The sequence below is a fragment of the Squalius cephalus genome (assembly GCF_949319135.1).
Source record: "Squalius cephalus genome assembly, chromosome: 20".
In the NCBI taxonomy this organism is placed as follows: Eukaryota; Metazoa; Chordata; class Actinopteri; order Cypriniformes; family Leuciscidae; genus Squalius; species Squalius cephalus.
The window spans coordinates 21,041,810-21,069,799 of NC_137141.1; the positions used below are offsets into that span (position 1 = coordinate 21,041,810).

Genomic DNA, 27,990 nt, shown 5'->3' on the forward strand with positions numbered 1-27,990 from the left:
TTAGGTTAGATATAGGCTATATAGATAAACTCGTTAACAGAAACTGATTTACTTTTCTGTTATCTATGTTGTTAAAAGCTTTCTCTGTAACAATATATGAGAATTAAAATAAAAGTCAGATTATTTTTCTATATAAATTTAGCATTCAGGAAGCTCTAGTTCTTGTGCACGCGGCACGGTACCGATTCGGTCGCGCCCGTTCAGTCCACTGCGCATGACATCACCGCCTTAAATACTCCCGTTGATTTCACCCCCTCTTCGTCGCCATCCTGAGAGAGCAGTTGAGGAGGAGACATAGCGGACTCTGTCGGGTTTTCTCAGTGATGTGTTTCTAGGTTGTAGAATCTCGTGGAAAAGCTCATTGCTTGATTTAATCGGACTCTCGGTATTTCGGTTGCGCTTGGTAAAAACACAGAGTGATATTTGTGCTCGAAAAACTCGGTTCGAGAAAGAGGGAGGCGTGAAAGGAAAACTTTTTGTGCCAAGGTGAAGAAATCGAGGATTGTTGTTGTGAACGTGTCCGTATAAAGGCAGAAGTTCGGGATGTCTCTCTCGGTACCTCAAAACGGTGTGAAGGGGGATAACGAAGCCGTCATCGAGCTTTTTGTGAAGGTAAGACTAGGAGTCTGACTAAGAAACTCCAATCATTTAACTTAAGTAGGGATTAAAGGGATAGTGTACCCAAAAAATTATTATTATTTTTTTGCTATCATTTACTCACCCAAATGACTTTCTTTTGTGAATACAAACGAGATACTAGGCAGAACGATACCCTTTGTCACCTTTTACTTTCATTATATGGAAAAAAAGAAGCGTTGAAAGTGAATGGCGAGACTGTCAGTCTCTAACGTTAAGCCTAACGTTACACCTTCCAAACCCACATGCTTCTGTTATAATTTGAATAATAATTATGTTTTTTGAATCATTTTAATGTTTTTTTAATTCACAATCCCCTAACCCGTAATATATCCAAAACGATGTCAGAAATATGATTCAGCCATTGTGTTTTACAGTAAGACTGAATGATGACACTGTGTCCATGTGAATGTCAAATGGGTGGAGGCGTTTTCTCAAGATCACTCACTATCGGACTATGTGCTGTTTCTTTCATATTTATATGATTATATGTGACAAAAATAAAGGGCTAAGAGTTTTCTCCCTCATCTAAACGCACAAAGCACGTGGGTTTGAGGAGAGGTTGCATGAGAAACAATGCACATCTGCAGTTCCTAATCCCGACTGCAGGAAATCCGTCCGCTACAGGATACAGAGGAACCCAGGCTTGCATTAAACAGAGCCAAAAGAGCCCAAATGCTGTGCTACAGTTCAAGATATTTCTGTTTAGTAAGGGCATTGTGTTTGTATGTGAAACCCTTTGAATACCCTTTGAATGGAACACATAAACCTCGCCTTTCTTTATCTACTTCAACATTGTTTTGCCTTCATAACAGTGTCATATTTTAACTCCACACATGAATCAGTCAGATCTGTTTAATGTCACCAGAGATGGTGTTAGCAGGATCTGTTTCTTGTTGGTTTGCTTCTCAAGATATTAGTTCCAATATAAACTGAATAGAAAGAATCCAGTCCTCCTCTGGATCTCAGAGTAATCAAACTGGAATTATTCGAATTCCTCTCCACTGCAGGGAACCCTGCTGTCCTCTTTCTTTCCCTTGCTTTTCTCTTCTTTTCTCTCCCTCCGAAGGCCTTCTGCCCGGCAGAGCGGGAAAACTCCTGAAAGACTGAAAGGAGGGAGAGAAGGGAAGTGGAGGAGGGGAGGGATTTACAGAAAGAGGAGGGGGCTCCTAACTGGATGTTTGGGGTCTGATGTCCGTTTGGAAATGTGCGACACAAGCTCTCCTCTCTGAACCGCATGGTTACTAAATTACTAGTGTATTAAAGCTAAGGACTTTGGATTTCAGTCTTGAAAACGCTGACCAGAAGTTTATGATTCCCGAGGCTTTAATTAAAGGATGCCTCTGCTGTATTAAATGGACTGTAATTAATAATTCAATGAACATTGCGGCAGTTTGTCACAATAGAAGACACTTGTATAGGTCAGCTCTTTTCGAGAAGTTGTGAAGTGACCCTGTAAAACATTAGAACAGACTCATATTTTAAATACAGGCTTTATTTTCTAACAGATTAAGACCCTACATGAAATCTGAGAAGTGGAGTTGAGTTTTCTTGACTGCATTTGCATATTTCCTATTGAAAAAAATCCAAAAATCCAGAGTGAGACAAATACAAAAGCCTATTAATATTTAAAATCAAAGTATTTCAGAAAAAATTAAATAATCATGTTTTGTTTGTTTTGTTTTTTACCATAAAACAGTATATAATTTTAAAATAATGTTTTACATTTTTTGTTTTTTATTAATGTTTGTGTTTCTATAGGCTAACACCATTAAAGTGCCCCTATTATGGTTTTTCGAATATTCCGTTTCATGCGGTGTGTAATATAGCTTTTTGTGAATGTAAACGTTCTGCAAAGTTGTAAAGTCGAAAGTGCACGATAAATAAAGTTAATGTCTACCAAAAGAAAGAACTGATTAAACGAGTCATCTGTAATTCATATCCCACTGCTTTACAGTTCTATTTCACTAGATAATCCATTTGCATAATTTCTGTCTATGTTGTATGTTGTCTGGCCACAAACAACTTGTCCTGCCTTCAAACACGTCATTTTACTGAAGACTGCTTCTCAAATCTCGGGAGTTCAATGCAGGATTCGCAAAACGCTTGCTTGTGAAAGATGGGTCAAGTACCCAGTTTAGTTGGACCAGCTTGCTCCTCAGAATCACAACCTGTAAGTGTGAATAATTATTGATGTAAATATTTTCTATCGAGTGTTCAAAATACTTCGTTTTAATATACTGTGTTTTATATTGTGTAAGTTTCCAGCTAACTCGCGTTATTACTGTCTTACTCAAATACTACCTCAAATCATCTGTGGGCCACTATTACCTAAAACTTTGTATTAATGCAGATTTGTTTTGCAAACTTTGTTTCATCAGTCATTCATGTTAGTGCTCGGCTAACGTACGCGCTGTTATTGATACAGTTAATACAGTTCCTGCATGTCCACCGCAATAAATAAGAAAAACACATCGGTTTGTTGATGAATACACTTTTTAATGCTGATGGTGAGAAATTACAGCTGCAACATCTCATAATGTACCTCAAACTGATTAGCGCATCACTGAGAAACTTCCTGCTCATGTCGTCTTTGCCAAGAGGTTCGGGTTGAATAACTAGTTATTCCAATGCATCATCATCAGACTCGTGTTTGGATTGATGTGGTAAAATCAACATCATCGTTACTGTCTTTACAGTGTGTACAATCACTGAGGACTGAGGAAGCCTCCTGAGCTGAAGTTCAGTTATGGTAATGCGCGTTTAGCTTCCAATAAGCACTGTAAGCAGTAGACCAATCACAACAGACTGAGCTGTCTGGCCAATCAGAGCGGAGTAGCTCACCGAAAGGAGGGATTTAATGATTCATTCAATGAGCCGTTTGAGAATCATTGAAAAATGTGGTGATGTACAATGCATATTATGAGAAAATGAAACAGTTTTTTTTACCTTTGAAGATGCATGTAAACCTGTTGTAGGAGACCTCCAAAACATAATAAAATTAAAATGGCATAATAGGGGCACTTTAAAAAATAATATAGGGTCATTCTCATTTTAGAGGGCTTTTTTTTTTAAAGTCACAAAACCGCAGTTTTTATTTAATATTTTTTAAAATATAAATTGACCGTCTTTTTCTCTTCCTAATGCCCTTTTTAAGAGTATTCTTCAGCATCTTGTGATGTGTCATACACTGTATTAAGTGCTTGATATCGGTCTGATAACATAATGTAGTTCTCAGTGATACTGTACTTCTAATGTAATGCGATTTTATGAATGAGGTTGTCAGGAAATTGTCTATAACTGCTGGTCCTGTATTTAGACAGCTTGACACACAGCAGTGTTTTTTCTACTGCAGTTCAGTTCAGTGATCATGACATAGGAAATCAGCATCCAAAATTAGCACATGAGCAAGTGCTAAAACAATTCTGCTGTTGTGGCTTTGATGTGGAACAGCATGAAGAGAGACCGCAGGTCTCCCTCTTTCAGCACTGACAGAGTCTGCTGATATCAGATGAGCGACAGCGACACTTATAGTGTGTGTGTTTTGTTTCTATAGCGCCTGGGTAAAGAGAGTTTAGTTTTATTTGTTCGAAAGTGCACACACACTGCAATAGATGATAACACTGATAACGGTGACCTCTTTCCCTCCCTTTCTGTCGTTTTATGTCCCTCTCATTCATAATTAACCGCATGTATGTAATGCATCTTTGTTCCACCTTTTCTTCCAGCACAACATCACAGCAGGACCAGCCCCTTTGTTGCCATAGACACCAAGCAAACCTTGCCCCTGCTAGCAGCTGATAATGCAGTCATCTCCCTTCCTCCCTCCCTCCCTCCCTCTGTACAGCTGCACCTGCTGGTCATCTTTACCATGTGCATGTTCAGATTTTTGCTTTGATCGCCATTAAAGCACACTGCAGCATGTGTTAGTATACAAAGCGTTTCAAAAGGGCTCTGAACAGACTTCTTGTGTGGCTGAATCTGATCAGTACTTACTGGTTTAGAATTCTTTGTCTTTCTTTTAGTTGGTTGGTTCGTTTAGTATCCTATAGTGTTCTCTAATGGATTTGAGATTTAGAGATCAGCCTCAGAGGTTTAATGGGATCAGTGTCTATTAAATTGATGTGACTTCTCTAGAGTATGATGCAGCAGTAATGAAGCCTTGGACGGCGGAAGGATTTGCAGATCTCATGGTTATCAGATCAGATGTCAGACTGCAACATCTAGAAGTGTGGTAAATTACAGATATTTAGAGCAGTATATTTAGATGCAGCCATTGTCCTGGTCCGCTTAGCGTTTACAGTGGCACCGAACCTAAAGGCATAGGAATACGTTCACAACCTGATTGGTCGGCTTTTATGGCGTGTCGGCGCTTGCCAAACATCCAAAACAATGGTGTGTGCTAGGATAAATGCACTCGTTGTGTGTGCGTAGCCTACATATGATGGTATTTTGACCAGCTTGTGAAGAGCTTAAAAAAAATGTGTAAAGGAGTCAAAACAGTGGCAGTCACACATACAAACGAAGATTTGCTGCGAGGAGACGCGGTTCTGATGCCTTTACCAAACTGTGATGGCAAAAACGGGTAGGCTTATGCTTGAGCATTCTGTCCTTTTTAGGGTCACATTTTGTGACATCACTACTAGGGCTGAACGATTAATCACACTTTCCATGTAATAGCACTTAAATCGAGATGGCTTATCGCGATTTTAAAATAGGAAAGGCTGCGACTTATTTTTTTTGTGCAGTTTGTCATTGATGTACGGCTCTGTAAACGCTGCTCCATCTGAAAGCACTGTGAGTTTGAGTCACTTATAACGTGCATTTGAAAAAACAACACGCGTCAAACATCTTTCCAAAACATGAGAAGCATTTATGAACCTCTTCCAACAACAGACAACATTTAATAACATGCATTCACCCCAAACTCACTTCATAACGACAGTTGAGCATCCTTCTGTGAGATGATGTACCTTCTTACACAGAATAAGGCAGTCGTGTGTTTATAAGCATGTTTAATCAAAGCGTTTCAATCTTCTGTTTATGGGCCAGTGACAAATAAGGTTTTCAACTGATAAAAAATTCAAATAGGTTAAAACTGCACATCAAAGTAGTTATTATCTTTATGGGGATGTTTTTTACTTGTTACTAAAATCTCAATTTTAAACAATGTATTTTAAGCAGTTTAACTGAGAATCATGTGACGACACCAGTCAAAATGTCATACGGGATAACGTTAATGCATTTTCTAAATATTATAATATTAAAACTTTTCAAATCAATAATACTTAATGAATATATAAAGTGATGCAGTAAACAATATTTAGAGCTCAGAAAAAAAAATTTGCACAACTTTTTTTTTCTCATTATATTGTGATTTCTTTAAACGTGACCCTTTTGTTCAAGTTCTTAACACACATTTTAACACTGCAATGTGATTTAAAATGCAAAATGTCTGAAAATGTTTTACTGGACTTGGTAACATGTTATTATTGTTTCCTCAACTCCATGAAGTGAAATTATGCATTTCAATGGAAAAAAACAGCGTTATCCCGCCTGACTTAAATTGTTACTCGGTATGACACCATATGAGTTAACACATGAATTGTCATTTTTACAACACTTACACATAATAATGTTCATAAATAATTAATGTTATGCAATGTTTTTCTAAGGAAATTAATTAGGCTGTAAAGAAATACAGATGTGGTTTTCAGTGTGTAAACTGTTACACACAAACTCAGTGTGGTTTCTTCCCAGATTTGGCAAGTATACAAATACATTTAAACAATTTTTTTCATGTTTATGAATATCAAAACAGCACAACTTTTCAACATTAGGTTTAATTTAGTACTGAAAAGTACCTTGAACCATTTTATTGATGATCATAGTCACTCTACATCAATATTCATAAATAATGTAAAGGGTTAAAGTAGGCGATCTTCACTCATTTCACTGAACATCATTTATTTGAACAACATATTTATAAAGAAAAATCTTATTAATGGGTTGAAGTACCTTGAATTACTAAATTTCATTAAATGAACACTACATTTTTTATAGACATTGTCGGGGTTCAAGCATTTAAGCCCTTAAGGCCTTTAAGCACATAAGCATTTAAGACATTAAGTTTTATTTAGCAAGCTTTTAACCACTGAAATAATAGATGGAAAAGTCCATTTACAGCCAATACAGGCAATTTACTAGGAAATATGTGTTTTTCAAAGCTTTTTGACAGTTATAGCGCCGCCACCTATGGTCCAATCTCCATAAAATTTTGCTTGCTTTTTTAGAATGTTATGTCACATAGGCTCATCAATTTTCGAGTTTTCCTTTAGGATTTATAGACTTTTTAGTGTATTTTGCCAAGCCCCTTTTCTAAATGACCCTGTTACAGCCACCCAAATGCAAAAGTTCAACTTTTTTTCAATAATTATTGATCTAGAGTGTCCAGAGAATTGTCCTAGACTGGTCTGGTTCCGATCGGGCAAAAAACCTAGGACTAGTTCGCAAAAGTAGGTTTTTAAACATATTCACGAATATTTAATGAACGGTTTGATTGACAGCAGTGGATCTTGAGGCAAAGTTGTTCAGCATGAGGAGATCTATCAAATGATATGCATATTGTGTGGGTGTGTGCAACACCACGTGATTACAGAGCCGTAAAACTCGTTAGCGCCAACTAGTGGCCGATTTCTTTCAAAATTCATTTCTTACATACCTGGTCTAGGGCCATGAGTCAAACATGCCCATCAAGCAAAAAAAAAAAAAATGCATGTTGATGTCACTAGAGTGGATGGCCTGTTCTTAAAGAGGCGGATTCCCCAATATGACAGGTTGGACAATAATTAAATGTAATTGTAATTAAATATTATTATGAATTATATAATTTGCTAATATTCAACTAAACAATGTTAATGATATGTTAATATCACAATTTGAATGGAAATTATACAAATTAAAGCTGAAAACTGTATAAAAATATATTGTCAAACACATGCCACCCAAGATAACGGATGACATTATGGGCTAACAGAAACTAACTGTTATCCTATATGACAAAATTGTTATCCGGTATGACAAAACTCAGTTTAAATCTTAATCAGGCAGTATTTTTGGCTACCTATAGAAATCTGCAACCTTTACCTTCAACTTCCAAATATGTAAATTCATGCTAAATAAACATATTTACATAAAATCCACATTATATATGTTATTTTAGCGTTATCCCATATGACACATGATTTTACTACATAGTGTGCTAGTGAGGAAAAAGGGTAAGTTAAACACATTTTATGAAAGACATACTTACCTTTCACCATTGTTTGGGGGCCCTTTAGGGTCTTCCTGATTGTGTAACATGCTGTCTCACATCGTGTCAAAATAAAATTCACAATAAAATTGCTCCAGTTTGCTTGTTATCCCGTATGACATTGGCTGACAGCCAGTTTTGGGACAGAATGCTCCAAAGCCTAACAATTAACTGGATGTCATATTCTTTGTAATATTTAAATATATTGTTGTCAAGACTCATACAATAATGCCTGTGGCAGAGATGTTAGGGTTTATTAGATTTTTTACAGTTTGTTTGGCTTTTTTGTATGTCACTCTAAGGTCCGGACAGTTATCCGGTATGACATTATGTGACTATAATGTCTAATAATTCTTACACTTTGTAATACCCTCAATATATGTTCATATCATTTGATAAACAGAGATCAATAGATTCAATAAATGTGCTTTTTATTAAACATTTCCTTATTTTGACTTCATAAAGGGGTTTGGACATCAAAATTGCACGTCACGTCATTGGGCCTTATTCAGATACAGCGATAGGGCTTTCATGGAATGATGTGCATTATTGTACTTTTGCGGCGGGGCATATTTAGCGTGTTTTGCGTGAGAGCGCCCTCTGGCGTTCAAACGGGGCAGTATTTACTACCAATCAGCCGCACTCCACTGACAAGCTGCGCATAAGATAATGGCAAATCGCGTGCGGTTTTGTTGCGATTAATCGTTCAGGCCTAATCATTACCCGTTTTAGTTCGTTTACATGTCTTTGGTCCATTTTGCGTTCATATATGGGCGTTTTTACACCGGCATTTTAGTTCGGAATGGGGCACGGCTCGCATGAAAAATCGGTAATGTGCTGTCATGTGGACCTGGAAGCGAACCGAGGCTCGAACCCGAGACTACCTGAAGGAGGTAGTCTGAGTTCGCTTGCACTCGAACTTTGCTGTGATTCGCAACATTGTGAAAGCAACATGGACTCAGGTGTGCACTTGTTTTGGAAGAAAAGTAACCTGCACGTGTTGTAGCCGATTACGATGTATTTTGTTCAATAAAACGCATGTAAGGGATGAGGGCGTTGATGATTTACCTTGGATACAAGCGAGAGTGAGCCTGCAGTGTATTTGCGCATATCACGTGCAATCACATAAAAAAAAGTCTCCTCTAAAGATTCAGTTTGCAAGCAGCAGAAAGCCGCCTTCATGTGACACACATACAGAGTAAACCCAAGTGTTATTTACTCTGCTGTGCATAACAGCAACAAATAAATAAAATGCACAATATATTAACCTGCGTTCTGTTTTCTATCATGTTTGTGCATGTTTGTGATGACGTAAGATGCACGCAAATGCACCAGGGTTCGCTAGAATCGAGTGTAGTGTGAAACCAGAACAAATCGTGATCGGACTCGGACCACAGCAAACGTGTCCAGTGTAAAAACAACCTATCATTCGAACCACACCAGAGTTCGTGTGGAAGCGTCTTTTCAAGGGTTTTGGTTCACTTGTTTGGTGCTTACCAGGGTTCAGATGGCACACTTATTCAAATGAACCACAGTAACAGAGCAATCGCACCAGACCAGAGTTCGTTTTAATCAAACCAAAGATGCCAAGTGTGAACACACCCTTAAGCAACCACCAACAACACCCTAGCATTTTTATGGAAGCAGTGTGAGTTTCATTCACATTTTCTTTACAATTTATAATAATTTAGATCTACCCAATCCTCTACCTCAGTGTGCACATGGAGTTGATAGCTCTGGAAAATGAGCCAGATCACCATGTGACGGTGGTGATGTTTACTTTGCAGAAGGACACTGTCACTCAGGTGCTTTACACAGTCCAGGTGCTGATGATGCAACCACAATAACCCTTGCTCTGCTTTGATTGGCTCTTTAGATTAATTATTGTTTAGGCTGCATGTGGAGTCAGATGACTTCAGTGTGCTTTGCCTTTGGTTTGATTTTTGTTTGAGCTGATGTTAGCGATTTTTCCCTGCAGAGTTATAGTTTAATCATGAATTGAGTGACATAGTTTGGCCTTATTTTTATCTTCGTATGCGTTTTTAAAGGAACCATTGCTCCTTAGACAATAAACAGGACATGCTGAGTCTTACTTGTGAAATGTTTTGTTTAACCTTTTTTGATATTCATGAGGAGTTCATAGGCTCAGATCTGCTGTGCTGTAGACAGTGACATGTCTGTCGAAACCTCAAGCGTTTTGGAGAAGGATTATGGGACAGCTCAGAGTGTCCTTTCATGTCTCACAGCTTCCATTTTTAACCCGAACTAGTGGTCAGTCTTTTTCTCATGGTTAAATATGCAATTCAGTGTTTTATCAGCTGCCAAGATGGGAACTTAAATAAACACAGACATTTAAATGCTCCAAAAGATTGGTGAGAACCCCAGCATGTCTGTTTTCTGATCGGAGAAAGTTTGTGTGTTTTCGTGTGTTCTCACAATGACACAGGACTGTTAGAGCAGACAGACATGGACACATTCTTGGCCTTTAGGGATCCAGTTGCACCAGAGTCAAATGCTTTCACTGCATGAGATCTGTCCTTACTGAACAGTCTGAAGGACAAAATACTGGCTCAAACTTTTCACCCCCTGTTTTCTCTCTCTCTTTAATGTCCTTCAGCCAGTCACGTTCACAGACGGCTGATATCTAGAAAGCTGCATTGCAGTCATCTCAGGATAGCGAGCCTTAGCGAGATAGCGCAAGTTTTATCCGTTTGTTTGGAGCTCCATTGTGTCCTCTTGGTTCTGTGTGGGCATGTCCTTTATTTTCAAACCAATGAAAAGTTTGTCACGTCGGTCACTCATCCTTAATCGGAGCAGACAGAATATGCGAGTCAGAGTACACTTGGAGGTTTGTGTTTAACAGATGATTGATGCAAAATATTTAGTTTCTGGGAATGCTCCTCAAGTCAAATTAAACAAGAAACTTATTGGATGTATATTAAATATCATGTATTTAATCATATAAAATATTCACATAGTGACTTGAATATTTAAATATTGGAGGGTTTATTATAATATCGTATCAGGAAACAAGATTTCAGTGTAGTTAGTTTATAGGGCTGCACAGTTTAGGGAAGAAAAGTAATTGTGGTTTTTCTGATAATTTTGATTTTTTTAAAAATATGATTTAAAATATTTTAAGAAATTACACCAATAATATTTGTGGCTGTCTCGTTACAAGTACGGGAAGATGTTTGCCGCATGCTGCATTCCCAAATGTATGTTAAAGTGACCCAAACTCCGAGCAGATGAAGAGATGGAGTTTGTGTGGAGCAGCATCACGCTGCGGGCACCGGTGGATAAGTGGAAGAACACAGTGAGACATAGAATAGATCATTTTTTACTCATTTTTTTTTTCTTATCTAACTTTGTGTTGGTGTGTGACAGCCTTTTGCTGCCATGTTTAACAGGCATATGCCTGTGAGTTCAGTAAAGCTGTGTCAGCACTGCCAGGATTGTGTGGATGTCCTGTGCCATAATGGCATTGGATGTCACTGTACTATGACTCCTGTAACAACACCAGTATTTGAATTTTATTTTAAATGTTAAATGTAGGCAAATTTGACCAAGGTCTTCTAAGCAGGAGGGATTTGATTCTGAATTATTATATGGGGTAATTTAGCCTATAAGCTCATTTTGGAATCTGGCATTGATTTGCATGCGTTTAGTCTTGTCAGATCTCACAGCTGATTGTCTCTCTTCTCCTAAAGAAAGTGATCTCCATGTTTTTGTTCATTTGAAAAACACTTGTTTATTCAGCTGGTGCAACACTGTGTAACCAGTGGTGTAGGTCAGGCGAGACTCTGCATGTGTCCGTTGGTGTGTGTGTGTGTGTGTGTGTGCTGGTGACCGATGACAGGCTGGGAGCGTGGCTGTGAGTCATCAGTCTGGGGTCTGCTTTTTTGTTGGGAGGAATGTTTTGGGAATGTTTGCACAGACTTCGTAACGTACGGGAGGCCTGCATGGAATCTGGAAACATGCAGAATTCAAATGCCAGTATATTTATTTTTAGATGTCTATGTATCTTTCCCACTTTTGAATGTTCAGTTGTTTTCCTTATTATAAGCGTTTGAAGGGAAACTGAGCTTTTTGAATAAATATTTCAGATACCAATTTGAGTGAATGTTTTGAAATGTTTCAGCTTCAGTACACGTTAGATGCTGTTGATGACCACAGACAATTTTGCCAGTTGAAAGTTGGCTGTACCTTTGCACATAAGCGATTTTGTTAAGACTACTTTCACGTGAACGGGGTAGGTAATGATGCGTTTCACAGTATATTTATTTTGAAAAAATATTACAGTTTAAAATAAGTATATTAAATATTTTGAAATGTAATTATCACAAAGCCAAATTTTCAGCAGCAATTACTCCAGTGTTCAGAAATCATGTTTTAATAACTTAAAAAATATTTCTTATTTCACAATGTTAAAATGCTGATTAATATTTTTGTCTAAACCGTGATACTTTTCCCCCCAGGAGTCTAAATAGCAACTTTGTAAGAGAGCATGACTTTCTTCCCACTCAAAAGGGGTCCCAATACCATCCATATATCAGTACATGAAATCATAGATTTCCTGATGCGAATGTCATTTGAAAAATGAATGTGTCTCAATCTGTTTCTCTGCAATTGGAAATCCTTCTTACACTCTGTATGTCTTATTTTTTTTTCTCTTTCTCCTTCCCTTTTTCTTTCCTTCCTTATAAGGTAACACCGTGGTCAGATTGTGCACAGGGGCTGGAGAATGAGCACATTGTGATTTGTGAAGAGTTTGGCTGTTTGGGGTTCTAAATTTAGTCTGCTGGGCACTTCCCCTTGGCCACACACACACACACACACACACACACAGACACACACACATTCCTGTCCTGTGGGAATCTCACAGTGTGACCTAACAAGGGAGGCTGAAATAGAGGGCAGGAGTGGGTGCTGTGCCGTGTGTGTACAGGTTTAGCTATTCTTGTGAGGGCCAAATGTCCACACTTTTATAGTGAAATATTATGAAAACCGACTAGTGAGGACATTTTACTGGTCCTCACTGGTTAAAAAGGATTATAAATGGGTCAAAACATGTTTTTATTTAAATCTAGTGTGATTTTTTTTTTTCTGTGATGGGTAGGTTTAGGGGTAGGGGTTGGGTGGGTTAGTAAGTCTATGCAGTGTCTTCACTAATATAGTGAAATATTATATATATATATATATATATATGAGAGAGAGAGAGACTCCACCTTCATGCATTCAGATTGAGTTGCCCTCTGTGACGTCTTTAGAGCTGTGCTGGAAGAGATGAGATCACTCACAGAGAGTGCAGATCAGATGGAGACGATGACACACTTACCAGCTACTGCACCATGACTCACTGTCTCCACTGGACAGCTGTAGCTATGTGTGCTTCTCCTTTAGGGAGTTCAAATCATTCATCTGTCCCTGACAGTGTTGCACAGTTTATTAAGAAATACTTAGCATTTACCTGTGAGAGAATGTGGCATAATTTTTCCAGGCTCATATTAATTCTATCACTAAATCAGCATTCTTTCATCTACGTCGCATCGCCCAGCTCCGTCCCTTTATCAGTATCAAAGATGCTGAAACTGTCATCCATGCATTTGTCACATCACGTCTTGATTACTGTAATGCCCTTTTCATTGGCCTATCTGCTATCTGCAATACATTCAAAACTCTGCTGCTAGAATACTTACCCACACCAAGCGTTCTGCCCATTTTTGTACGATCTTCATTGGCTTCCAGTGACTTACCGTATTAAATTCAAAATTCTCCTGCTCTGTTTTAAATCTCTGCACCGCTTGGCTGCCCCTCATCTCTGTAACCTGCTCCACCCCTACACCCGACTCGCTCTTTACAATCCTCTGACTCTAGCCTTCTCGTTGTCCCTCGGCATCGCCTAGCTTCAGTGGGGGGCAGATCATTCAGTGTTGTTGCACCCAAACTATGGCACTTTCTCCCCCAATCACTCTGTTGTGTTAATACTATTTCCGAATTTAAAACTATGCTCAAAACTCACTTATTTTCTGAATGTCACCATTCTTAAATTGTACTACATTTCATTGTCTGATTGTATTCTGCTGTATGCTGCCCCATCTACCTAATTCTCCTTTACTGTACTTTTACTCTCATCTACCTACTGTTGTTTTGTATGTTGTCATTGTCCCTTGCCATTATTGTTGCTTATTCATTGTAAAGTGTCCTTGAGCCCTGGAAAGGCGCTATATAAATAAAACGTATTATTATTATTATTATTATTATTATTATTATTATTATTATTATTATTATTATTATAATGCAACTGAAAGCATAATAGCAGGGAATATAGTGATGATGAACTAGGTTTTTGGGTGATATAGCTGAAAACTTATATCTATACCTTTTAATACCTGAGAAATAGGGATTTAAAAAAGACTTGTATAATTAATAAATGCGTTTTTTTGTTACAAATTTATCCACAATATTACTTTTTCACTTTCTTTTGGATTAAATAAATGCAGGCAGCCTTTGATAACATACCAGGCTTTTCCAACTTATAAATAAAAAAAATCACCTTTTCAACAGTAGCCTATATGTGTATATTTGTATTAAAAAATGTAAAAAAAAAAAAAAATTGTATTAACCAGAAAATCCTCTTTACTACAATTCTGACATTCTAAACATTCAATGTTTTAAACTGATTCACTGAATCAGAAAGTTTGAAAACTTTTTTGGAGAGTCAAACGTCAGCAGCAAAGTGTACAAAGAGTTGGGAAGTTTAGAACAGAAAAGCAATAAATAAATATTATTATCTTTTTATTATCTTTTGTCTTTTATTATCTGTCTTTGGTTTATTTATTAATTTGATTTAAAAAAAAAAAAAAAAAAAAAAAATTTATAAGCTTTATGTTTTAGAGGTTTCGGTGTTGCCATATAAGGTAAACAGCCTGTCTTTTTACGTCCTCAGACTGCCATCTGTTTTTTCCCTCTTTTCTTTTGGATGCACCCAATGTGTTTTTAAGAGGTGTTGAACAAAAGGGCTCTGTTTGTGTTTGGAGAGTCATCCATATGGATCAGAGAGTGAGCTAGACCTCCTTGAATGGAGAGATGTGTATAGAGGGCAACATCTATGGAAAACAGAAATGCAAAAACACTGCTGCCGTTCATTTTTGCCCATGTGCCTCTTTCAAAGGTCATTTGGACCATTCTGATTTTAAGGGAACAACGTCAGTTCTGTTCAAAACCGACAGATTAAAAACATGCAGCACAGACGCTCCCATGTCTTGAGGTGTGAGTAGTGTGCTGTGTAGCTGTTGCTTATTTTAGTCAAATAGAATGTGTTTTAATAAAGATTGGATGAGTGAGCAGCTGTCTCAGAGGAAATGCTTGCCCTCAGTCGACATCGCAAAACCTAAACAAAACCCTCTTACAACAGCCCATGCCGGACATTTCTGGAATATATTCTGCTCCCCTCCCCACCATCCTCAGAGGCCTTGCAGAAGGGGAGGTGAGAGAGAAGAGGAAGAGTAAAAAATAAAAAAGGGGGAGAAATGAAGACAGGAAGGGATTTAACAAGTAAACGGGAGAGAATCCTCTCAAGTTTGTGAAAGCCCACCTGTTGCTCTCCTTTGTTCATGCTTTTTGTCTTGTCTTGTTGCTCTACTATACACGAAGGATTTGTTGTAGTTAGTTAATATGCTTCTTTATGAAATTGGATTGAAAAGCACCTGGAGTTAGTTTATAACCCATAAGTAATTAAATTTAGATGCTTTTAAATAAAATTCTGCAAGGACATCAATGGCCGACGTCCTTTTGAGTGGACGAAAAGCACTCTCTACATCCTCGTTAATAACAACAATTGGTCTTGTTATTAAACCTCTTTGTGTGAGGAAAGTCTGTTTGCTCTCTGTTGTGATGAATGGAGCAGATGAGTAGAGAACACACCCTGGGGAATCCACAGCTGTGGTGACCTGCAGGCCATTACTGGTACTGCAACAAGAAAACTGATTGGACCAACACTAGCTTCTGTTTGTGGCCTCTGTGATAAACCATTTCTGATTTAGTCATTTATTTTACTTCCTTAAAATTTGAATGGGTTTTGTCTGTAAATAAACAGAGCCATAATGATCTCCGGCCCTGTAATATTCTGATGTTTGCAGACAAGAAATCACTTAAGATGTTGGGTTTTTTCTTCTTTTTTTTTCTTATTACTGGATTTTCTGTTTCTTCTGTCATTCCCAATCACTGTCAGTCACACAGGATTCCTTTGATATTTTATCTGTGATATCTAGAGAACAGAAAGGCATATATACAATCTTCTAATCTTTTAATCTTAATCTTCTTTTTTTTATTTTTGTATACACTATCAAAAGTTTGGGTTCAGTAAGATTTTTTTAAATGAATAGCATTAAACTGATCAAAAGTGACATCAAAGACATTTGAAAATAAATATATAATATAATATAATGATTTCTAGTTCAAATAGCCTAAATGCTGTTCTTTCAAACTTTCTATTCATCCTGAAAAAATGTATAACTGTTTCCACAAAAATATTAAGCTGCACAACTTACTGTTCTGTTTTCAACATTGATAATGTTGAAACATTGATAATAAATGTGTGTGTGTGTGTGTGTGTGTGTATATATATATATATAGCTATAGCAAAAACGCTTTGATTTTAATGGTTTTTCTTCATAACCCATATTTGTAATGTTGCAGTTTTTGGCTGTGAGTTTGTGTAACAGGTTGTTTTATATAGTCAATTGTCAGCCCTAATAGACTGAACTCTACAGGACAGATAGAACATTTGTGTGTCTCTATGGAAACTGTTGTCCTGTCCCTATGAGACATACTCTTCTTGTTCCCTCTTTCATTGGGCAGAATCCATTTCCATTTCCATTTATGCATTTTGCAGACGCTTTTATCCAAAGTGACTTTACATTGCATTTCAAGTACACATTTACATTCTTATCAGTTATTGCTTTCCCTGTAAAAACGAACCCATGACCTTGGCGTTGCAAGCACCAATGCTCTACTGTTTGAGCTACAGGAAAGCTTCCAGGAATCCAGGAATCACTTAATCATTTTGAGCCATTGAATCTCTGACTCTTACTCCCCTCTGATTATTATATATTTTTTTGGAATGGCAGGGTTTGTTTTGAGTATGTTAGCTTATTAATATATGTGAAAGAGGCACAAATTCAGTCTTCATCTGCCTGTTTTTAACAAAAGAAACTGTTCGAAATGAACCCAGAGTCCGCAGGAGAAGGACCTGCCACAATGAGCACTGAACAGAAGTAAAGCTTTTGTTCACCACACAGAGAGCGAAAGTGTATGAACAAGAGATACCAGCAGGGAGTCTGGACGGGAGAGAGATGGAGGAAGAATGAAAGCGAGAGAGTGAACTCTCTAGAACAAAGTCATCTGTTGTTTATTGGACTGCTGGATTCTTTTCAACATGCAAAACCAGATAACAAGAGAGCTAACAACAATACACTGCTGAAGAATAAAAGATGATTCAGATATCTGATGCTCTGTGTGGCTTATTGAACTGAGAACGTGCTAGAATCCAGAACAGACCATTTATGATTGTGTAATGCCTTCCTGAAATGGTACGGAATGGGTTTTCATTCAATAAATGGTGATTTCATCTAGCTAATCGTTACTCCTTGTCTGTTCCAAAACCTAGCTCTCTGCCTACTGCCTTACGAGGCAGCATCCTAACTGTAATTAAAAACTCATACATGAATGATTAGTAACACCTAACATGAAATGCACTGGAAACTCGACTCAAGTGATTTTAATACAGGTGTTCTAGAAAAGCACAAAAATATACAGCAAACAATTTTTGATAAAGAGCCCGTTAAAAAAATACTAATAATAAATTAATAATAATTTATATCTTGGATGTCTTTTTGACTGAGACATTGCAATAAATTCTGAGATAATTGCCAAGTCCACGAAGGATATACACTAACGTCCAAAGTTTGAGGTCAGTGTGTATATGTGTGTATATTTATAAATAAATTAATACTTTTGATTCATTTAATTTAATTTGTACTTGCTGAATAAAAGTATTAATTTATTTATAAATATACACACATATACACATGAATAAAGAAATAATTTTCTTTTGAACTTTTGTTCAAAGAACTCAGAAAAAAATTATGAATCAAGCGGCACAACTATTTTCAACATTGATTATGAGGATTTTTTTCTTGAGCACCAAATCAGCATATTTATAATTTTCTAAAGGATCATGTGACACTGGAGTAATGGCTGTTGAAGATTAAGCTTTACCATCAGAGGAATAAATTACATTTAAAAATAAGAATAGAAAACAGGTATTTTAAATTGTATTAATATTTTTACAATATTACTGGAATGGTTGGAATATTACCCTTGATGCCTTAAAATTCTACATATGAGGCAGATCAAGACATTTTGGTGCATGTTTCTCTCAAGTCAGGTCAGACTCACTGTTAGCTCATTGAATAGTTAGCTGAATCTGAATTGCTAAAGCACACAGGAACATCTCTATGCTCTGAATCATACGCATCTTGTTTCTGGAGATTGGCGGAGGACTAATGGAGAGATAGAAAGAAAACACGAAGGTCTATTGTGTTGGAGTTCACACGTAGTGTGGTATTCAGCCGAGAGATGTGGAGGAGGAGGGTGGGCTCCTTTGGTGATATCTCCACTGTGGAATTCATGTCTTTAAAAATGTTCACACATACACATGTTGTCTGAATATTTGAGGTTTAGATTTATTGGCATGATAAATGCCAGTAAATACATTGCTAAAGAATTCCTTGACATGATGCATAACCATGCTTTTTTTTAAATGGCACTCATTTCCCTCATTAGAATATAAAGAAACACAAAACATAATTGGACAGCCTCACATAAAATCACATGAGCAGTCAAATTCTGTTCTCAGTATTGGACAGGATCTCTGTTATTGGACATTTTTGCTCTCAGGGTAAATATACTGTATTAGGGATGCACTGCTAAGATTTTAACAAACAATTATTGGCCAATACCGATATTTAGTATTTTTTTTATTATTATTTACAATATAGATTTACAACAGTTATTAGCTAGTTAATTGCTGCATCATCAAACAATTTCTAATGAACATGGATTGGATCCATTTAACATTCAGCAGGCCAACAAAAATGCACAACAGAACAGATACATATGAAATAAACCGTGCTTTTTAGGTAGGTTTAACAGTTTTCAGGTGCAGAAATAAAGTAAACAGATGTAACATAACACTGCATATTCTTCACTGTATAAATTAAATACATATGTTATTACATTGAGACGTAGCTAAATTCTACTGTACAATAGTAATATATTTCTGTCACAATTACTTCGTTAAACTGAACTTTTATTTTGATGGGTTGCCGTGAAGACCTTTGAGTTTCTGTGTATGTTTATGATATGACCGTGACGATAGATTTTGTCAAATGAAACGGTAAAATGCTCATGAAGTGAATCTGGAGATGAAGTTCATGCATTCATGTTCTCATATAGTGAGGCGGCAGAGGCTGAAAAACACAGCGAGCGGTGTGTGTGTGTGTGTGTGTGTGTGTGTGTGTGTGTGTGGTAAATGAAACCAGATGTCTGCGCCATTCATTCACACAGTGACGCAGAACATGCAGGATTCATATTTAAATAATCTTTTCGCGGCTTAGTATTTGCAGACACTATTATATATCGTGATTTGAAGTGTATTGACCTACCTTTTATTTATTCATCAAAACTTGAACAAAACAAAACAAATTCCATGACATTCCGCATTATACAATAAATTCCGTTTTTATGACTGGATTCCGTCCAAGTTTTCCGCATTGCAGAAATCACCCTATTCATTAATCCTTATGAAAGTTACAAAAGTTATTTAGTCAAGAGTAGTGAGTGAGGTTTTTTCTCTTGTCTTTAAATGCAGACAGCAGCGCAGAAGGAATATTAGATTACAATCTTGGATCATGCAACAGACATTATACACCTCAGTGCCTTCACGCAGTTAATTAATAAACCATCGATTTGTTTTATCTGCCTTTTTCATGCTATAGCCTAGATGCTGATGTTGTAAATTAATCAAAAATGGTCCGATACGTCGGTGCATCTCTAGTATACATAGATGTATATAGTTAAGTTTGTCTGCACATGTTCAGGACTTTGAAGGTTTTGGAAGGTCTCTTTGGTATTGAAAGTGCACCATTTTAGAATGTTGTAGCTCTCACCATCCACTGGGTTATAACAGATTTGTTTTATTCTGGAAAAGGACAACATGTTTTGAGTCAGGGGTCAGCTTGCCTTCTGCTCTTAATGTAGGTTTTGTGTGTTGGAAGCTGGTTTAAAGTGAGTCTTCCTGTCAAATAAATCTCAGTAACATGGAGCAGGTTAAAATATCTTTCTTGTTGTGGTTTAGTTGTTTTCTCTGGCTATAATCTGATACAGAGTTGTACGATAATGACCCTGTGATTGCAAAATGTTCACTGTTGAAATTTCAGCTGATATGGAGCAACTCATTGGAATAATGTCAGTTTTGATGATTTATTTCATATGCTTTTCGGAAGTCAGACTAACACATTTTTCTTTCTCTTTCAGGCGGGCAGTGATGGAGAAAGTATCGGCAATTGTCCATTTTCTCAGCGTCTCTTCATGATCCTGTGGCTAAAGGGTGTGGTCTTCAATGTCACCACTGTGGACCTTAAGAGGTGTGTGTTTTTGTAGTTTCCCCAAAAGTGACTTAAATCTGATAAAAATCTCCCATGGGGATGAACAGCATTGTCTTCATTTAAAAAAATTATTTATAAAATAAGTAGATCATTAATGTTTTTATATCCCCTTTTAGATAGCAAACAAAAGAGTGTGTGTGTGTATTGGGTAGTCATTGATCTCTGATATTGTAATTAAAGTCCAATTCATAAGTCAACACCATTGCTGAGTATTTTCTCTTTAAAACTGCAGTGATGTAAAGACAGTCTCAAACACGTTTTGAAATCACTGGTGTTTCTTACATCACAAACTACTTTGTAACCAATCACGTCAACGTGCCGGCGGGCTTTAGTATATCATTAACTATGACCGCTCTGAAGCAGTGGAGTCTCAAGAGAAGCCAGGTTATCCCGGTATACCTTTCTGTTGATTTGAAAAATCGGGTACATTTAGCAATATAGTTGGGTGTATGATGTATATTACGATGTTATGATGAACTATATGCCTTTCCCCACTGACGTTCTGAGTTTTTCAAAGTGTTTCTAAAGATACTGATTGTTAGAAGGTAGATGTCTGACTCTGAGATGGTGAACGGGAACATGGTTTGTGTAACATTAGTAACACATTATTAGCTGTTTGATAACGTAGTCAAGCAAAAGGCTAATCATATTAATTACTGTTATGTGTTCGATGTTGTAAAGCGCGATACCCCTCAGTAAGTTGACCGAGTGGATCTCTGAGCTGTGATTGAGTGGAGGTGGGGCTGATTTGCATATTCATGGTTCTGCGTATACTAAATGAAGCAAGGGTGAACAGTTGCATTCAAGCTAATTTAAGGCATGAAGAATTTTTCACAGAAAAAAAAAAGTTTAAATATGTCATTTTGGTGATCAAAGATCTGTTTTAAGGGATACAGTTATTGATTACAGGCCAGGGGGACTTTAACATTTTCATTCACAATCTTAGTTATTCACAGTTGTCTGAGATAAGATATCAGTTGTCTGAGATAAGATATTTGTATAAAAGTGTATTTCAAAAAAGGATTTCACTGAGGAATATAAGACACTAGTGTGATGGTGAGGCAGCAGAAACACTAGATTCTGCACACAACTGTGTGCCACTAATGATCTATGGTAACATTTTGAAACTTCAGAACTTGTCTGAAAATGAGGTTAAGCCAGCTAATATTAGCTGTGACTTTAACCTGCTATTATATAGTATCCACTGTGTTGCGTATATGTGAATCCTAAATGCTTCTTAAAGTCTGTAAGGATTCTTACAGTCTGAATATTGCAAGGTTCTCTTTCTTTTTTATCTTGTTTTTGAAATCCCTGACTGACGCCACGTGCATAAATATTTAAACGTATTCACATCGATCGATGATGACATCCACACCTATAGTATATTTCTCTCTCCCACTTTCTCTTCAGACTTTCCACATATGATCTTCAGTCTGTGTCTTATGAGGCTGTAAGACAGAGACATTGTTCAGCCTAAAGTTTATGACCCCAAACTGAAATCAACTGACATTCTGACTCCGTCCGTCCGTCCATCCAATATAATATGAGTAGGGTACAATGGGGCTCAGCACTTTTCTTAACAACCGTTTTTGATAATGCTTGTGGAAATTTGGCTGTCTTTCTTTCTTTCGAGCTGCTTGTTTTCTCCTCTCTCTTACCCTTTCCTTTGTGCCAACACGAGGGATAGGGTGCTCCTTGTGCTCATGCCAGAGGTGTGAGGTCATTTCCTGTTGTTGTAGTTGGTAAGATCAGAGTGTTCCTGCCTTCAAGGCCTCATGGGACACAACCCCCCTCTGTTCCTGAACCCTCAAGTGTTTTCATATTTCACAGTCTCCATTTGTGGATATCAGGGGACAACGTCCTCGTTTGGGGAAAAAACGAATCATGTAGAACGTTGTTTTTTTTTTTTAATGCAAATATATATTTCTTTTAGGGGTAGGTTTAGTATTTACCAATACTAGTTTTATACAAAGCGAAGTGTGTGTTGAGCTGTGAGTCCTCTGGAAAAAAACCCTGTATTGTCCGAACTGTATGCATCTTATCACCTTGTATTCTAAAGAAAAACAATTCATTAAATGTCCTTGGGTTCTGCCATGCTGACCTCCCTGTCACAGTTAAATACTAAAACATTTCTACAGTTCCCATGGCTTTGGTCTCATGTCACATTTGTTTGAGCAAAGTTGCGTAGGGTTTATAGACTGAACATACTTGTTGAGATGTGCTGAAGAGTCTCTTTGAAAACGAATAATTTCATCATTACGAGAAGTAGACTCATAGGCCACGTTCACACCGCAACAGAATACGGTGGCAGTCCTGTATTTGAGTCCTTAATACGGTTACATTCACTTATAGTACGGTTATTTTCAGTCCACTGCTCCAGTCAGTTTTGTGTTCTACACGTGATTCAAATGTACCGCTCTCCACCAAGATATAAAAGCTGCTGATAGTTAATGAAGATTTGACGGATGAACTCGCGGTTTGATTGGACGTTTGACATATCAAAAGTGATAACTTTTCAGTTTTATGGACGTTGCTATGGTAACTGATAAGAGAATACGGGCTTGACTCCCGTTGCACGTTCATACAGACAGTTTTCGAGATACTACTGTAAGTTTTGTTTCAATGGGGCAATGGGGCAAACTGACAGTGTGAACGTAGCCATATTAATGTTGCACTTATGTTTTTCTTTGTGGTAGAAAACCAGCTGATCTGCAGAATCTGGCCCCAGGAACCCACCCTCCCTTCATCACCTATAATGGAGAGGTCAAGACAGATGTCAACAAGATCGAAGAGTTCCTAGAGGACGTCCTCTGCCCTCCAAAGTTAGTGAAAGAGTGTGTTTGTGTATTTAAGTGTTGCATCTGTCAACACCCTGTCAAAATGATTTATTTGACTTATGCTATGTTTGTACACTCAGGTACTCTAAACTTGGTGCCAGACACCCAGAATCCAACACTGCAGGGATGGATATATTTGCCAAGTTCTCAGCCTTCATCAAGAACTCCAAACCTGATGCCAATGAGGGTAACCAGAAAGATTTCACTCTCTCTCTCTCACCTCTAAACAAACAAACAAATGTACATTGTTCAGTGGAATAATCACACATTTGATAAGCTCAGTTTAACCACACAAATACTTTCTATTGCTCTAGTTTAATAGATTAGACCTGGTTATGGTTGCCATGTCTTATGTTGTGCATGTAAACAGTGTTGTCTCTAGTTTAGATAACGCAGGGCTTGGATCCAGTGTCTCATTTACATACTTTAGTGCTGTAGGCAGGGCCACAATTTGATAGTTAGGTCAACTTCCAGAGTAAACACTGTTAACATGAAACTGAGTTTTGGTCAAAGGAACAGCGACTGCACTTTTATCAGAGGGTGTAGAACTGTTGTCATAATGATACATATGCTAGGAATTTGCCTTGGTGTAATGTCGCACAATCTCAAAGACTCTTCGGCTCAATAACAGTTTGGCAGTGACCCTGAACATAAACTAACTTCAAGAGTCTCCACCCTTATGAAATGTTGACTGTGGGTGATAACAGCTCTCTATTCCAGCTGGAGTCTGTCAACATTGTCTCAGTGCTAGAAATTGCTAAGAGACCTCTCGTGGAGAGCAGAACATGCCGTAGCATTTTAGTTTGCATTTAGTTTAGAGCTTAATGTAACCTGTTACAGTGGCCTGCTAATATTGTGTATGTGAAGTGTCAGTATCAGCTTTCACTGGGGTATAATAATGCCCTTATGTGGCAGCTAAGCAGAAGTGCAATCAAACACTGCAATTCTCTTTTGGAACTTTCTCCCTCTAGAGGGCAGATCACTATTGACCTATTTTTTATTTATTTTTTTGGAATCCCTTTTGTTATCAGTTTTTTAAATGTATAATTTTGTGAATTAAATTATTATATTATATTATATTATATTATATTATATTATATTATATTATATTATATTATATGATATGATATGATATGATATGATATTATATTATATTATATTATTATGTCATATTTAGTGCTGTCAAATCGATTAATCGATTCTGAAATAAAAGTTTGTGTTTAAATATTATACGTGTATATGTATATACAGTACAGGTCAAAAGTTTGGAAACATTAGGTTTTTTTATATTTTTGAAAGAAGTCTCTAATGCTTATCAAGGCTGTGTTTATTTGATCAAAAATACAGAAAAAAACAGTAATATTGTGAAATATTATTACAACTTAAAATAATAGTTTTCTATTTGAATATACTTTAAAAAATAATTTATTCCTGTGATGCAAAGCTGAATTTTCAGCATCATTACTCCAGTCTTCAGTGTCACATGTGACATCCAGTCTATCACATGATCCTTTAGAAATCATTCTAATATTCTGATTTATTATGAGTGTTGGAAACAGTTCTGCTGCCTAATATATTTGATGAATAAAAGGTTAAAAAGAACTGCATTTATTAAAAATAAAAAAAATATTTTCTAATAATATAAATCTTCTTTACTATCACTTTTTATCAATTTAACACATCCTTGCTGAATAAAAGTATTAATTTATTTCAAAAAAAGAAAGAAAAAAATGACTGACCAGTATTGTATATTGTTGTTACAAAAGATTTCTATCTTTCTAAGTAATATCACAATATTACTTTTTTTTCTGTATTTTTGATCAAATAAATGCAGGCTTGATGAGCACAGACAGACAGACAGACAGACAGACAGACAGACAGACAGACAGACAGACAGACAGACAGACAGACAGACAGACAGACAGACAGACAGACAGACAGACAGACAGACAGACAGACAGACAGACAGACAGACAGACAGACAGACGTTTTTTATATATACAGTATATATATACGCATTATACATTATTTTTATTTATATATATATACATTTTATTATATTTTATATATTATTTATTATATATATATATATATATATATATATATATATATATATATATATATATATAAACACAAACTTTTATTTTAGAATTGCGATTAATCGATTTGACAGCACTTATTATTTTATATTATACAAAGATATTTCTTTTGTAATTTGTCTACTCTGTGGCATTGCAAGATGATGTAATTTTTCTAGAAAACTGACCTATTTTATCTTCCGTTTGTAGTTGATAATAGTTTTGCTTTTATTTATTTTATTTTATTTCTTAAACTTGCTTTTAATTTTTTACAACACAATGCTCTGTCATTAAATTAAGTGAATTAGTTTTTAATTTTTGTTGTGTCTTTGCAATTTGGAAAAACAGACACAGATTATAAAAAGCTTTAAAGCGGCTGTCTGTCTGCAAGGTGAAAATCAGAAGAACAACTTTGATTTATATGATTAAGTTGTATTTTTTATTTTTATTAATCACAACACATGTTACAACCCAGCAAGCAATAGCCATAATTTCACCGTATGTTAACTGTAATCCCGATATAGTCCGGCTATAAAATAAAATAACCTTGAATTTGGTTACGTGTCATTTTTGCCAAAATTACTTGCAAGATGTATGATATATCATGTAAGCAAAGTCAACAGTGATTACAAGGTGTTTGGTTTCATTTCTTTGACATGTTTCACGTAGCTGGGCGTCTATTCTTGGGCTATGGTTAGACATCTATAACATTTTCACTGACAGCCCAAATTTTGCCTTGTTTATCCTAGACGTCAGGGCTGTGTTTGGACGTCTATTAGACGTCTTTTAAACGCAAAATTGCTTGCTTGGAAGTGAACCGCACTGTGGACCACCTGAGATGGTCAGCGTTTGGTGTGCTTTAGATTTCTTTTTGAGTGTTCACATTCTGTGAATGGCAAACAATTTAAAACTTGTTGTTTTTTGTTGACGACATATAGCATTGGAAAGGGGACTGCTGAAGACCTTGCAGAAGTTGGATGAGTACCTGTGCTCTCCTCTACCGGACGAGATCGACCACAACAGCATGGAGGAGGTGAAGGCCTCTGTGCGCAGGTTCCTAGACGGTGAAGAGATGACTCTGGCTGACTGCAACCTGCTGCCCAAACTCCACATCGTTAAGGTAACCAGTCGAACAGGTCAACCTCTGCCTCAGATTAAAGAGAATTTCACAATATTGTTTTGGGCTTCAAATGATCTTTTAATATGATTATTATGTGCCATAATACATGACGAACTGAGCAGAAGGATTTACCAGTTAATTTTCTCTCTTTCGGTTTGCAGGTGGTGGCAAAGAAGTACAGAGGCTTTGAGATCCCTAAAGACATGACGGGCATCTGGAGATACCTGAACAATGCCTACAAGCGTGAGGAGTTCACCAACACATGTCCCAGCGACAAGGAGATCGAGATCGCCTACGCTGACGTAGCAAAGCGGCTTGTCAAATAATGGCTCAAAATCTCCTCCACTCCCCTCCCTGCGCTGGGACTGTTTAATTTCCATCACACGAGAAAGAGAAAAAAAAATAGCTACGGACTCCTTTTTTCCTTCTCTTTTATTTAGAGTAAATACCCAATGCATGATTTCTCCCTCCTCCGTTACAGCTCTTTAGGACATATCATACATTTTCGGTGTGGCCGAAAGGCTGTTATCACACGTTACTTTTTTTTTTGTCCTAGTTTAAGTGTTAAAGCAGAAAATGCCAGATACTGTCAGTGTATCGATGGCTAACAGCGTGTGAGCATGTGGCTCACGCATATCTATTCCTCTCACCCACACTATGTAGCAATAACAGAGTGGGTTCACCAGCCTTTTGTTTTATTATGGATTTAAAATCTGAAAACAATGCTTTTTCTAAGCTTGCAACGTGAAGAGTTATAAAGCATTTTTGTTTTGTTTGTATCTAAATGCATTTGAACAGTGTTGAAAGCTCCAGTGTTTATTTTCAGAGAGTTTTAGAGAGCAGTTTAGCCCACTGAACACACCGACCGAAGTCTCAAAAGACGCTTTACTGATGTTTTAAATGAAGTGCATATTGACTTATGTTGATGTCAAAGTTCAAAACTCATATATGAAGTTCATATCATATACATTAGTCATCAGTTGTTTGCAGAAATGGCACCTTTCATACCATGTAGTAAATTCGTAGCACCTGTGGCCTTTTGATGAAAGAAAGGCCTCTTTAACAGAGACTATAGATGCATGAAGAGATTCTATAGATCTGCCTTATTCACTCTAGATTCGTTATTTAATGTTAAGAGTGCTGCGCCATCATAACTGCATCCCATGGCACGAAACACATGAAGGGAAATGCCTGTGTAGCTCTAGAGGTAGAACTACTTCACTTGAAGTGTCCTTAACAATTTGAATAGTAGCAAAAAATTTTTTTTTTTTTTTTT

General features: G+C 36.9%; 1 protein-coding gene across 2 annotated transcripts; it reads left to right on the plus strand.

The window, feature by feature from the left end:
* Positions 1–164: 164 nt before the first annotated feature.
* On the plus strand, positions 165–27,987 carry clic4 (chloride intracellular channel 4). Of its 2 annotated transcripts, none has more exons than XM_079852805.1 (6): positions 165–612; positions 20,549–20,658; positions 23,376–23,501; positions 23,597–23,703; positions 26,533–26,714; positions 26,876–27,987. In XM_079852805.1, the coding sequence occupies exons 1-6, from the start codon at positions 544–546 to the stop codon at positions 27,038–27,040; spliced, it is 759 nt and encodes a 252-aa protein (XP_079708931.1). In that variant the 5' UTR covers positions 165–543; the 3' UTR covers positions 27,041–27,987. The 2 variants fall into 2 exon arrangements, with proteins under 2 accessions (XP_079708931.1, XP_079708930.1); XM_079852804.1 differs by having other exon boundaries at positions 272–612; positions 23,376–23,513.
* Positions 27,988–27,990: the final 3 nt, after the last annotated feature.

Excerpts from the sequence above, each read along its gene's own strand:
- clic4 (XM_079852804.1), top strand. The coding sequence starts at position 544 with ATGTCTCTCTCGGTACCTCAAAACGGTGTGAAGGGGGATAACGAAGCC. Across the intron at positions 613-20,548 it reads TCATCGAGCTTTTTGTGAAG|GCGGGCAGTGATGGAGAAAG; the intron begins GTAAGACTAGGA and ends TTTCTCTTTCAG. Across the intron at positions 26,715-26,875 it reads CCAAACTCCACATCGTTAAG|GTGGTGGCAAAGAAGTACAG; the intron begins GTAACCAGTCGA and ends TTCGGTTTGCAG.